General features: G+C 38.5%; 1 protein-coding gene across 2 annotated transcripts in view; it reads right to left on the bottom strand.

Moving 5' to 3' along the window:
• Positions 1–477: 477 nt before the first annotated feature.
• Positions 478–12,045, bottom strand: part of LOC103459388 (ankyrin repeat and BTB/POZ domain-containing protein BTBD11-A) — a 42,214-nt gene continuing 30,646 nt past the window's right edge. For both annotated transcript variants that reach the window (XM_008400897.2, XM_008400898.2), the window contains 10 exons: positions 10,356–10,449; positions 8,999–9,134; positions 5,616–5,848; positions 4,382–4,560; positions 4,057–4,162; positions 2,756–2,858; positions 2,583–2,664; positions 1,699–1,767; positions 1,501–1,614; positions 478–974 (listed from right to left, as the gene is read on the bottom strand). In XM_008400897.2, coding sequence (XP_008399119.1) covers positions 717–974; positions 1,501–1,614; positions 1,699–1,767; positions 2,583–2,664; positions 2,756–2,858; positions 4,057–4,162; positions 4,382–4,560; positions 5,616–5,848; positions 8,999–9,134; positions 10,356–10,449 — 1,374 coding nt within the window. In that variant the 3' untranslated portion in view covers positions 478–716. The remainder of the gene's footprint in view (positions 975–1,500; positions 1,615–1,698; positions 1,768–2,582; positions 2,665–2,755; positions 2,859–4,056; positions 4,163–4,381; positions 4,561–5,615; positions 5,849–8,998; positions 9,135–10,355; positions 10,450–12,045) is intronic.

Consider the following 12,045-nt stretch of genomic DNA (forward strand, 5'->3'; position numbering starts at 1 on the left):
AGAAAAGTGGTCCATGAAGTAAGATGTGCATAAAAAAAAGCAACATAATGGCAGCTCAGTAAAGGAGGAGTCATGCAAAAAAGACGAATTATTTCCCGTGTTTTCGGAATCAAGTCAGCATAGATTTCGGGTTTATTTGAACCGCCTCGGCGGCGGCGGCGGCGGCCACGGCGGAAGTTCCTGTGATCAGTTTGGCTTCTGCAACATGGCAGATAAAACACAGTGAAACGTGTCCAGCGAGAACACACCGACAGACTGAAATGTAAGCAAGTCCACTTTAAAAGTCCTCACATTGCTACGGGCCGTATAGCAGGGATTTCATTTGCTGCTGCCATGGCGTCCACTTCCAGAAAATGTATCGTTTGTGTTGAATGAATAAAACTTCTACTTTAGTTTCTGAGTGAAAAAAGTGTAAAATATGTATTTCATGCATATGTTCTGTATGAAACACAGTCGGATTATTGTGAACAAGGCGTCTTGACCGAGTCGGGTTTGTTTTTATCTGCAGTGAAGTGAACAGCCGTCAGGACAGGAGCTCAAGGCAAAGAAACAGAGTTTAGTCACAAACGTCAACATCAACGTTCAACAAGCAGCAGAATTAAAGGGAAATCCTGGCGGTAGATCGTCCGACAGCAGTTTGACGTGGGCGGGACAGTGTTTGCTAAAACGGGCGTTACATCGATGCTGCGGCTGGATGGGAGCGCGGCGGGCGGCGGTCACACCACCGAGCCCTTGGAGGTGGAGAGGTGGATGGAGTGGATGCGAGTGGCCAGCGTCTTCTCCAGGTCGTGGAGGATGTCGGAGCAGAGGCCGGGGCTGGACAAGGGGCTCTCGGCGGCGGCGGCGGCAGCAGCAGCGGCGGCGGCGGACGGATCGTACAGGAGCTGCTTGAAGGCGTCCAGTTCGATCAGCAGCACCATGTTCTTCAGGAAGTAGCCCTCGATGAACGCAGTTAGCTCCAACGCACCGAGAAACTGCAGAGAGAGAAGAAAGGTGGAAAAACGCAGCAACGAAAAATCGGGAAATATCAGTTTTTTCTTTTTAGTTTTTACTTTAAGTTATCCGATTTGTTTTTGCAAAACGTTAAGTCATTCTAAACGTGATCTGCTTTATAAAGTGAATACATAGAAAACAATCATATCTCAAAAAAACCTTAAAATCAAAAAGTTTGTTATGACTTATAATGTCTTTAAACGTCTTCATCTTGACCACAAAACTGCTAAAACTGAATAGTAATTTAATTAGTTTACTGGTTTGTAACTTTAATTACATACATTTTATTACAGACACTGATCACATTTTTCCTCTTTTTGGACCAGAATCCACCAGCTTGCTTTCACTTTTTTACTTTTTTCATTCATTCTTTCTTTTTTTTTTTTTTTTCCCTTTTGTAAAGACAACGGCGAGTTCGAGCCTCTCAGCAATCAGCTGTCACTTGAGGCATTAATAAATGTTGGATGAGATGAGCAGGTGCATTCACAGTCTGAGGCGTATTCCCACCTTGGCGTGTTTGTAAAGGTCCACGCAGGTTTCAGTGGTGATGTTCTTGGAGCAGATGATCTCACAGTGTCTCTGAAGGGCCTCTAGTTGGAAGAACTTGGCAGCAGACAGGAGCTGCAGGGAATGGTACATGCAGGATTAAATAAAAAAAAACCAAACTCAAAGTAATGGCGCCGCCATGCAGACCCTCTGCATTACCTCCATCACTTCTGTGTTGCGGATGTGCAGAGACTCTGTGCCTCCGCAGTACAGATACTGCATGACCAGCTGCAAGACAAAACACGCCGACGCATTTAAAGATAAATAAAAGGCTCCAGATACGGGCTTTTGATGTCCCAAAAATACTTTTTTTTAATCAAATCTGAGGAGCTGTTGGCCTCATGTGTCTACTACAAGCTAAAAGAGTGATTGTACTTTACTGGAACAAAACAACAGGACCAAGTATCAATCACTGGATCAGGAAAACAGAGTTATTTGAAAACATCTGGAGATCCCTCAGGATATTTGTGGACTTTTCTCTACAGGAAAGAGATTAATTAAGGACAAGAATGACCAGATCAGGATGTTAGAGTCTCTGTGATGGATTATCTCCTGTATATATTTAAAAATACATAGATATGTGTCCAAGAGGCGCTTATTGTGTTGATTATATTGGCTACATGTCAAAATATGTGAAAAAAATCACATGGAAAAAGTAAATGAAAAGATCTCGGATACAGTTTTACTGCAGGATTTCCCTCAGTGTTTTATAAGCCTGGCGGGCCACCAGGCTTTACTTGTGCCCCACCAGGCTAAGCATAGCTTTTTTTATTTAAGTCTTTTTAAAATGTTTACATTTTTAAGACTTTATGGTTGGTATTCAGGCATTAATCTTCCAATCTTTTAATGACATAATTATCAAGTGATATTTTCAAAATTCCTGTCAACTTTAAACATTTTTTAACTTAAAAACACGACGAACCGCTGGATGAATGACTGGCCTAACACCCAACCGCCGGGCTCAGCAGGTTTTCTGGGGAAACTTCCAGTCTTACACATATATATATAACCTGCTAAAAATAAATAGAAAATCAACTTCTTACATGGAAAATGTTGTATTTGACATGGCTGATCTCAATGCATGTGTTTTCTGCTGCTGGTCTGTTCTGGAGCAGAGACTTGAACCTGGTCGAAACACAAAACAAAACATGTCAGTTTTTCCACCTTATTGACTAAAATCAAGCATGTCTGCATTAAAGCCGCAGCCTCCCAGTACCTGGTTGATGCTGTAAACAGCAACACCTTGTGTGCATAAAACGGTTTCCCCTCCACCAGGAAGGTGACGTCGGACATCTCCTTGTTGTTCAGGAAGTGCGGGTCTGGGAAAAACAAAATGCTTTTATTCAAGAAAACTAATTATAAAGAGCAGCAAACAGCAGAAGAAAAAAGCTGATGTTGGCTTTACATTGAGGTTCCACTCAGAATTAAACAATTACTATTTAATTTGTTTTCCAAGTTGTTGTTCCAATGAGTCTCTAAAACCCTCATTAACGTTTGGCTCCTTCCATGCTTCATTTCTGATGTAAACAGCAGGTGGCGCTGTAACACTGTGCAAGTTTCCTGCTTAACTTCAAGGTAAAAAGTTATTATTCCCAGCAAGGGTGAACTGAATTAAAGTAATAAACAGAAGCATAAAATGAATGACTTAAAAAAAAAAAGATGTATCATTTGTTTAGTTTCAAGATGAGTAAAAACCTAAAAATGATAAATTTACCATTTAAAAACCTACATGGTGTTTTTAGGAATTGAATTAAATGATACCTGAATAAATCCGTAAAGTATTAAAACATTTACATTTAATTAATTAGGCTATTTTAATCTACTTCATAATCACAAAAAGAGAGAAATCTCAACATTACTCATTTCATGATCTGAAACCAACAAAATAAAAGCTTAATATTATAATGTTTATTTAATTAGGGGTTGTTTATTTGACTAATACTATTTGCGGCTAATAATGATAATTAGCAACTATTTGCTGCACTTTGCTGCCCAAAATTTCCATAGTTGCAATTATTCCCTGTTTTGTAATAAGATAAATATGTATATACAGTTATTTGTATCATAATTTTTTATTATTTAACATATAATTTAAATGCTAAATTTAAATTTAAGTTATAAATATAAATGATGAAAAATTTTGCAAAGTTGCTCATCATTTCCAATTTCTACAATTCTACCTATTTATAAATTACTAATTACTACTGATATTAATAATTTGCTCTCTGTTATTTACTAATGTCGTTAAAGTGCATCAAACTCAAAAATACAAATAATTTGCTATATCAGCTGCAGCCATGATTCAGCTGTTCACACTCTGACCACTAGATGGAGGTAAAACATTTCTAATAGGATGATCAACAAGCTGATGTTGGTATATGGGATAAAAGGAAAGAGGATCAATGCTGATTTGCGACAATCGTCCACAACGATATAAGAAGGATTTAAGACACAAAAGAGCCAGAAACTCATGGAAATAAGTAAAAATGATTCTGTTTTCACAAAGTGAAAGCTTACCCAGGCGTGAGGTCTGTTTCTTCTTGATCTCTGTCAGTTTGGGGATGGGGAAAGGTCCGTAGCACTGCGTGAAAATGACCGACAGCTGCTGGCTAATCACTTCATTCTGCAGACACACAGCAGCAGCAGCAGCAGCACCGTTAGGGACAAGAACTTTCCACATGCTGCAGCTTTAAACCCTTTGTTTCACCCCTGCTAATCCTGAAAAAACATCATGCAAATGAGGAAGCTAATAGATTCAGTTTGTATTCCCAACAAGCCAGCCCGTCTTTTGTCTGTAGTCTGAACAAGCGGTTTGCTGCTGTGAAGGGAAGCCCCTGGCGACCTTGCTGGTTCGCAGGATCTGGAACATGAGCGGCAGGCCGTGTGTGATCAGCTCCTCCGTGTACTCGTCCTCCTGGATGCAGCTGAAGTCTTTGAGCAGACCCTGGATCAGCGGCCGGCGGTTCTGCATGAAGCAGGTGCGCAGGGACTCGAGCCAGGTGTGCAGCGTCCAAGGAATGCCTGGGAAAAACACACACACACACACACACACAAAATAAACCACAGAGAGTGAATACAGAGAAATGGAGAAAAACAAGGGTAGAGTCACAGGAGACAGACGGATCATGTTTCTCCACTGGATGCCATGAGTGTTGGATTAGTGGGAAATGAGAGGTAAAACAAATGGAGCATCTGAGTTTAATTAAAAGTGCTTGTTAATAACAGCTCTAATGTGATTGATGGAAATGAAGTGAGCATAAAACACAGCAAGGCGGAAAATTAGCTGCTTATTCTCTGCCTTCATAACGATGAAGATGGGTTTAAAAAGCTTAAAGCTGCAGGTTATTTTACAAAAATATGTTTTTTACATATCTGTTAGTCTCTGTGTGATGCCAGTTTAACATGAGTGCTGCTATTGCAGTCTGAAGAAATGCACCGCTCCCGGTCAGAAGCAACCAATCAGAGCCGCGAGGAGGATCTTAGCGCTGTCAATCAAGCTCGTGTACACTCTGTTGAATGTATTAATGGTGGAGAAATGACTTAGCTGGGATATTTAAAATGTCTTCCAGTTGTGGTGTTAAACATTCATTAGAATTTAAAGTTTATTCATCTTTGAGAATGTGTTCTGGAAAACGGTCTCAAACAACGATATTATCGTTTATTGTAAGAATTTCTGTGGACAATTTATCGTCTAGATAAAACCTGTTATCATGACAGACCTCCGCACACGCCTGAGGTAATTTGTTTACACTTTCCTTTTCCCTCTACTAATATTCATCCTGTTAGTATCAAAGCCAAAGTTCTGGTTTCCCGGCTGATTCACTAAAACGTGGAGCTGAATGCACTGGACGCTGACGGCAGCCACATTTAAAACACGAGCAGCGAGGACAAAGCTCCATCATCCTGTTCACACCTTTGACCCGTTACTACGGCCTCAGATAAAATGGCTCCTGTTTTACGGTTGGGCGAGCTGCAGAGGGTGGGAACAGGACGGGACAGGACGGGCACAGCATGAGCACATCTGCAGGACAGCTGGAGGCTTGTGTGCCACTGAGGCATGCATTAGTAAGTCTGACCTAAGCTGCGGATGTCAATGGTGATGTCCACATGGCCATGCTCTGCGCTATGGTACATGGCCTCTCTCAGGGCCCGCAGTTTGGCCTTTCCTGTTCGCAGCGTCCCGCTGCAGTTGGCCTGCGGGGCCAGCCTCTTCTCCCCGGGATCCGAACCCTCGGCCAGGATCTCCTCCAGGGACAAAACGTCCCCCTTCTCCTTCTCTGAGTGGGACAGGAGCTTCCGGAAAACATTCCTGCACAACAGGGAGACAAAACGCAGAGTTGCACCATGGGTAAAAAAACCCAAACAAGATTAGCTCTGTCAATTCACGCATGAACACTGCAGCTATTTCTCTTGGTAACCAGAAAAATCCTCAGCTGGTTTTATTTAAATTCTGCTTTATTCTCTGAAAATGTTACATCAAACCAAACCTCCACTGACTGATAACCTTGTTATTATTTACTGGGGTTATAAAACCATGTTCAGTGAATTTAAATATGATTTAACCTGAGAAATATTATTTAAACTGGTGGTGGCTGGGTAAAAGAGAATATAACATCATTTAAGGGAATAATATAAGGGCTAACTAAATTTAGTTGGCAAGCTGCTCCATCCAAGGCGTTGAACATTAATAATACAAGCAATTAGGTATATATTTCATAAATTTAAGAGTGATGCAAGTAATTCAAATATGACTGGATAAATAGATAAAAATAAATAAATGAGTATGCACATGCAGATATATAAATCTATAAATGAGCGCAGAGAAAACTTAAGTTTAAGTTACTCAGAGCTGTAAAGTCTGATGGCTGCAGGCAGAAATGATTTCCTCTGGTGCTTTTTGGTAAAATGAGGGTTAAAAACTGGACTTAGGGGAATATTAACAAAGTTTTGCATATTACCAAGTGCAAAACTTGTACATGTTTGCAATAGAAAAAAAGCTGGTTTTCTTTAGATAGAAGACTTTTTAAACTAATGTGAAAAAACTGAGCTTAACCCTCATCGGCCGATGAGGGTTTTGGTAAATTGTCTCTAGATGACATCTGTTGCTTTATAAATAAACTGAATTGAGTCTGGTGTTTGTTTACCCACTTTCTAATGCCACTCTGGGTGACTGCCAGATCAAAAACTGCCAAAATATTTTTAAAAAATCATGATGTAAATAAAAAACCGACTCATGACCCGTCACTGCAGCAGTGGTAACAGAAGCCCTGGTCTGAATGGATTCTAACAAATGCGGCGCGATCCCAGTTCGATAACGCATCGCTGCTCCATCTGCTGCAGCGAGTTGGAGCGTGCAGCGCCGTGAAGCTGATCAATGTCGGGCTAGAGGTCTGTCCATGTAGAGTTTCATGTTTTCTATTCTGATTTTATGTCCTGGGTTGTTTTGGAGTTTGATTATTCTCTGTTCCTTTGTCTCAATCTTTGATTCTATCTTATTTCTGCTTCTTGTTACTCCATTTTAATTACAGTTCTTAGTCCTAGTTGTTCTTTATAATTAGATTAATTTTAAAACAAGCTCCTATATATTGTTTAAGTTACTAATAAGTTAGTTTTGCCTTAGTTTAAGTGATATTTACCCTAGAATACTTGGTAGGATTTGATGTTTTACAGTGTTCTAACTTACTATACAATTTGATCAAAATAAGAGCTTTATTGTTACTTCACTTATATTTTCACTTAGAAAATTAAAACAAGCTCCTACAGTATATCTTGCTGAAAAGTTACTTTTAAGGTAGTTTTGTCTTATTTCAAGCATATTAAAATATTTGCACTACAATAGACCAAAGATATTTGGTAAGATTTTGTATTTTTGCAGTGTATTTTACACTCTTTGCTGGTTAATCTCGTTATTTTTTCCCCTTACTCTGACTTTTCTACCTTCCTCCAACATCAAAACACAAAACAAGACATATTTTAGATCCTTAAAAATGATCCCTGTCAAAACTAAATTAAAACTGAACATTATGTATAGTCAGTAGCCTTAATCTGCAGATAATCTGCGTGAGAAGAACCATCCCTAATTCAGTCGTGGCCTCGTTACAACACATCGCAGCGGGATCACCAGTCCATAATTGATTGTCTTAATAATGCTGCATTGTGCTGCTGCTGCCGTCGCTCTCCGCTCCACTCCATTTCCCCGCCGCCCTGAATGCTAATAGGTTTTATCTTATTCAGGCTGTAAAGTGCAGCCGAACACATCGTCACGGAAACGGAGATATCTCCCGTGAGGAGCAGATTGAACGGATGTGAAGGGATCGATACTGTGGTGATAAGAGACGAAGATACAATATAGAAGCTGTGTTTTAATTTTGACCAGAACTAATTAACGTTTCTAACAGTTTAACAGCAAGAAAGATAAAATAATATGTTATATTTTATATTTATCTGAATGCTTTCTTTGGCTGACCTCTCTCGGTTCTGACTAAAATTTTAAATCTTACCTTTATTTAATGTTACGTCCATGCGCTTATCCTTCTCCACAAATGTTTCTGTCATTCTGTTGTGAGGAAACTTTCTTGTTTCTCATTTTTAAAAGTCTGGGAGCCAAAAAGAGCGGCTTTACACGGTTCTGCTCCATCTGTTTTCCAATCCTGACTGTTTTTAGTCTTTTCAAAGCGTAGATGAAGAGCACCTGTTGTTCGGTGCACGTATGGGGCTCAGCACTGCCCCCTGTCAGTGAGGCACGATACTTTATACTAGCTTTATACTAGTATACGTAGTAATTCATTTTCGCTTTGGGCCAAATCAAGATCATGAATGCTCTTAAAGTGCCGGTTGTGCCAGAATGTAAAATTTGTTCACAAACTGTTAAAATATGAATAAATTCCTAAAATTTTAAATTATTGAACATCTTTTCAGTCCCTCCAGGAATTCATAATTCTTTTTGTGATTTTATGCAATAAAGATCAAAGTGTTTGTGGTACTAATTTGGAAATATTTGCAATATTTGCGCTTATTTATGCCGGTATTTGTGACTTTTACTTTTACTCGCGAAAATATCACTTGATAATTATGTTTTATTGAAAGATTAATACCTGAACACCAACTAAAAAGACTTAAAAATGCAAAAATTGAAAAACAAATTAAATAAATAGCGATGCTTAGCCTGGTGGGGGCACAAGTAAAGCCTGGTGGCCCACCAGGCTTATAGTACACTGAATGAAACGTTGCTTCTAATTCAAGTCAAGTACTTGTTGCTGAAAATGTGCTCTATAAATAAAATGCTTACTTCACCACATAAAAAGCCTTGACCATAAAAATGGTGAAATTACCAAAAAGAAAAACAATTTATAGAAAATTCAAAGACTTTGTTAGCATTGTTAGCATGTATTTTACTTCCCATGGCCTTATTTTCACTCATAGGATTGCAGGTGCATTTACGGTGATTGACTGGTTTCACCTGTGTCCGTGCGACGCTGCCAGGCTGAACGAGTTCATGTCTCCCAGCGGAGTGGAGGAGATGCCATTTCGACACATCGTGCCGATCATGGGGTCTGCGCCTCTTTCCAACAGCAAGCTCACCAGCTCAAAGTTTCCTAAAAGAGAGAAAATGATAGATTTACAGAATTAGAAACCACGTCAGTTTACTTCTGCTCTGTTCTTAAAGGTCAACAGTTCAAATGTTAGCATGGAAACAAGCCCAATAACTTAAAAATAAAAATAATTCAGTTAATTTATAGTTTTATTTTAATTCACTGTAAAAACACTAAATCTTCCCATGAACTTTGCACTAGTTCAGTCTTTCTCAAACGGTGGTTGGGCGCCACCTAGTGGCCATCACTATCATGTGTATGATAATAGTGAAGTTAGCGATTTTTGCGATTGTTTTGGGGATTTAAAAAAAATTTTTTTTGCAAGGAATTTTGCAATATTTATGCTTATTTATGATGTTACATGTGACATTTTGTGGTTCGCCATATGGATCACAGACTATTTGACATCTTAAGGCTGAGGCAGCAGTGTGATAAAAGTAAGAAATATTGCCCCCTACACAAAAACCCAATGATTGTTAAATTTTTTGCAGAAAAGTAGCAATAAACTTACATTTGTGCACTAGTATGAAAAAATGCTGGGATCTGTTGACTTTATGTGCAATTCATAGAAAACTGGAGAGACTGATCTAATTTAGCTTTAGCATCTGGGCCTGTCAAGTAATCAAATTATGCTGGACGATAAACTGTCCACAGTAGTTACTGCAATAAACAATAATATTGCTGTTTGAGACCATTTGGTGATGGAATAATAATAATAATAATAATAATAATAATAATAATAATAATAATGCAAGGACACATTAAGATCAATTAACTTTAAATTCTAATGAACATTTAACACTTGAACTGGAGAAAATCCAAAAATAAATAAACAGAACAACAAATAAAATGAATAATAAAGTCTCTATAAACAAAACTATCCTTCAAAAAAGAGGCAAAGCATAAAAATGAACATTTTTCATGTTTGCACCAAAAACCCCATTGTTTTTGATGCAAAGACATAAAAATGATAAATAATTCAAATGGAAATGATTGAGTTTGTTTAAATGTATCATGCGATTAACTGATTTATTGAGTTTGACATGTTAAGAGGCCCTCAGCCTCTTAACAAAAGTTTGAAAAACACTGCTCTAGTTTTTCTAGTGCACACTTCAAATACGACAAACTACCTTAAAGGTATCTTTTCAGGAAGAAATAGGAGCTTTTATTAAGTAAATAATTCCTTAGTATTGACGTGTCAGATCACAGCCTGTGCTGCTTCACCTGCAGCTGCAGCAAGCTGCAGCGGCGTCTCTGTGTAGTTCTCCGCCCCATCCTGCAGGGCGCCCTCCACATTGGCTCTGTTATCCAGCAGCAACTGTGGGAGAAATGGAGGAGGGAAACAAACAGGACAGGAGAGGGAAAACAAGCGAGGGAGACACGGGGTGTTACATTTCGGTTTGGCGAGAGTAAAAGCCTCGGCTGCTGGACAGACTCTGAATATGAATCACACTTCCAGCCTCGGCTTCTCGTTCACTTCTACTACTGATGTTGAGCTGAGGAGGAAGAATTTCTCTTCCTGGAGACAAAACTCTGATTGTTGGCATGAATATTAATAGCTTAAAGATCCTGGAGGCAACAATGTGCACAATAACTACTACTCCAATAAAAGATATCTGATGCTAAGAGTGGAAAGACACTCTGTGTCCCTGCGGCTGTGTATCATCCTGCCTGAGCTGCGCTTTTCAGCTCAGCTTCAGGAGTTTTCTATACTTGTTAAATGTCGGGACATAACTGTACATCTAGTTAACGTCCCCTAAAAGGATAGCTCAGGTTTGTTTGCAGCTGGGGTTTTGTGAAGTAGTTATCAGTAGTCAGCATCTCACTTGATCTAGAAAGAAGTGTTTAGGTGCGAAACTTTAACTATTTAACTCTTAATTTCAACACATGCAAACAAAAAAAATCAACTAAACAATATAACAGCAAACATGACTTTAAAGATTTAGCTTTGGAAAATGAAGATATGCTGGCTGATACTTTAAAGCACTAGCTAACGCTGTGTTTTACAACCACAATGTCGATGTTTTTTAGAGCAGGAATGACATGTTTTCTTAAAAGTGCGCTACTTATTTGTACCGTTTTCAACCCCTTTTACTCTGACACGTTTAATTAAAATCTACTGCCCGCAGACGGCACTCTATTAGTGCAAACATCACTTGTGTGTGATTTAATCTCCACCAGACAGAGTAGGGATTAAGTTGTGCTAAAGTTTGATTTAAAGTAAGACTGTGAAGTTATCAACACCTCAGAAAAGTCTCCAATTTATTGTCTGAAGATAGAAAAATTAAGCTCACATAAAACCAAAACTAATCTATTTTCCTTACACAAAAAATGCAAAATGGGATAGAAAGCTAACACTGCACATCATGCTGAACACAGTATGTCTACCATAAAACACGGTAGAGGTAGTGTCATGCTTTGGGGATGCTTTTCTTCAGCAGGAACAGTGAAGTTGTGTTCACTGTCCCTGCCAAAATCTTACCATGTAAGGTCCAGTTTCTGGTGCAAATATCTTAGTGCACTTGGAAAAAGACAAAACTAACTTACTTAAGTAACTTCTGACTCTAAAACGTTTAATATTTGCTTAAAAAAACCTTTGAAATTTTGAGATTAATCCCAGAAATATTCTAGAAAAAAATGTGGAAATTTCTGAGTTTCAAAAGTTGAAAATGTAAATTTTTTGGAAATCTTAATCAAAAATGTTTGACTTTTGAAATTAAGAAACTTCCAGAATTTTCTGATATTAATCTCAAAATTTCTTAGATAAAAAAAAAATTCTTCCAAATATTTGTGGTCTAGTTTCTGGTGCAAATATCTGAACATACACTTGAAATAACACAAAGTAACTTTTCAAAATTTAAAAAGTCAAAAATTAGCTTGGAAAAACTCTGAAATGTCTCAGAAATATTCTAGA

This window comes from Poecilia reticulata, linkage group LG23, assembly GCF_000633615.1.
Source record: "Poecilia reticulata strain Guanapo linkage group LG23, Guppy_female_1.0+MT, whole genome shotgun sequence".
Classification (NCBI taxonomy): domain Eukaryota; kingdom Metazoa; phylum Chordata; class Actinopteri; order Cyprinodontiformes; family Poeciliidae; genus Poecilia; species Poecilia reticulata.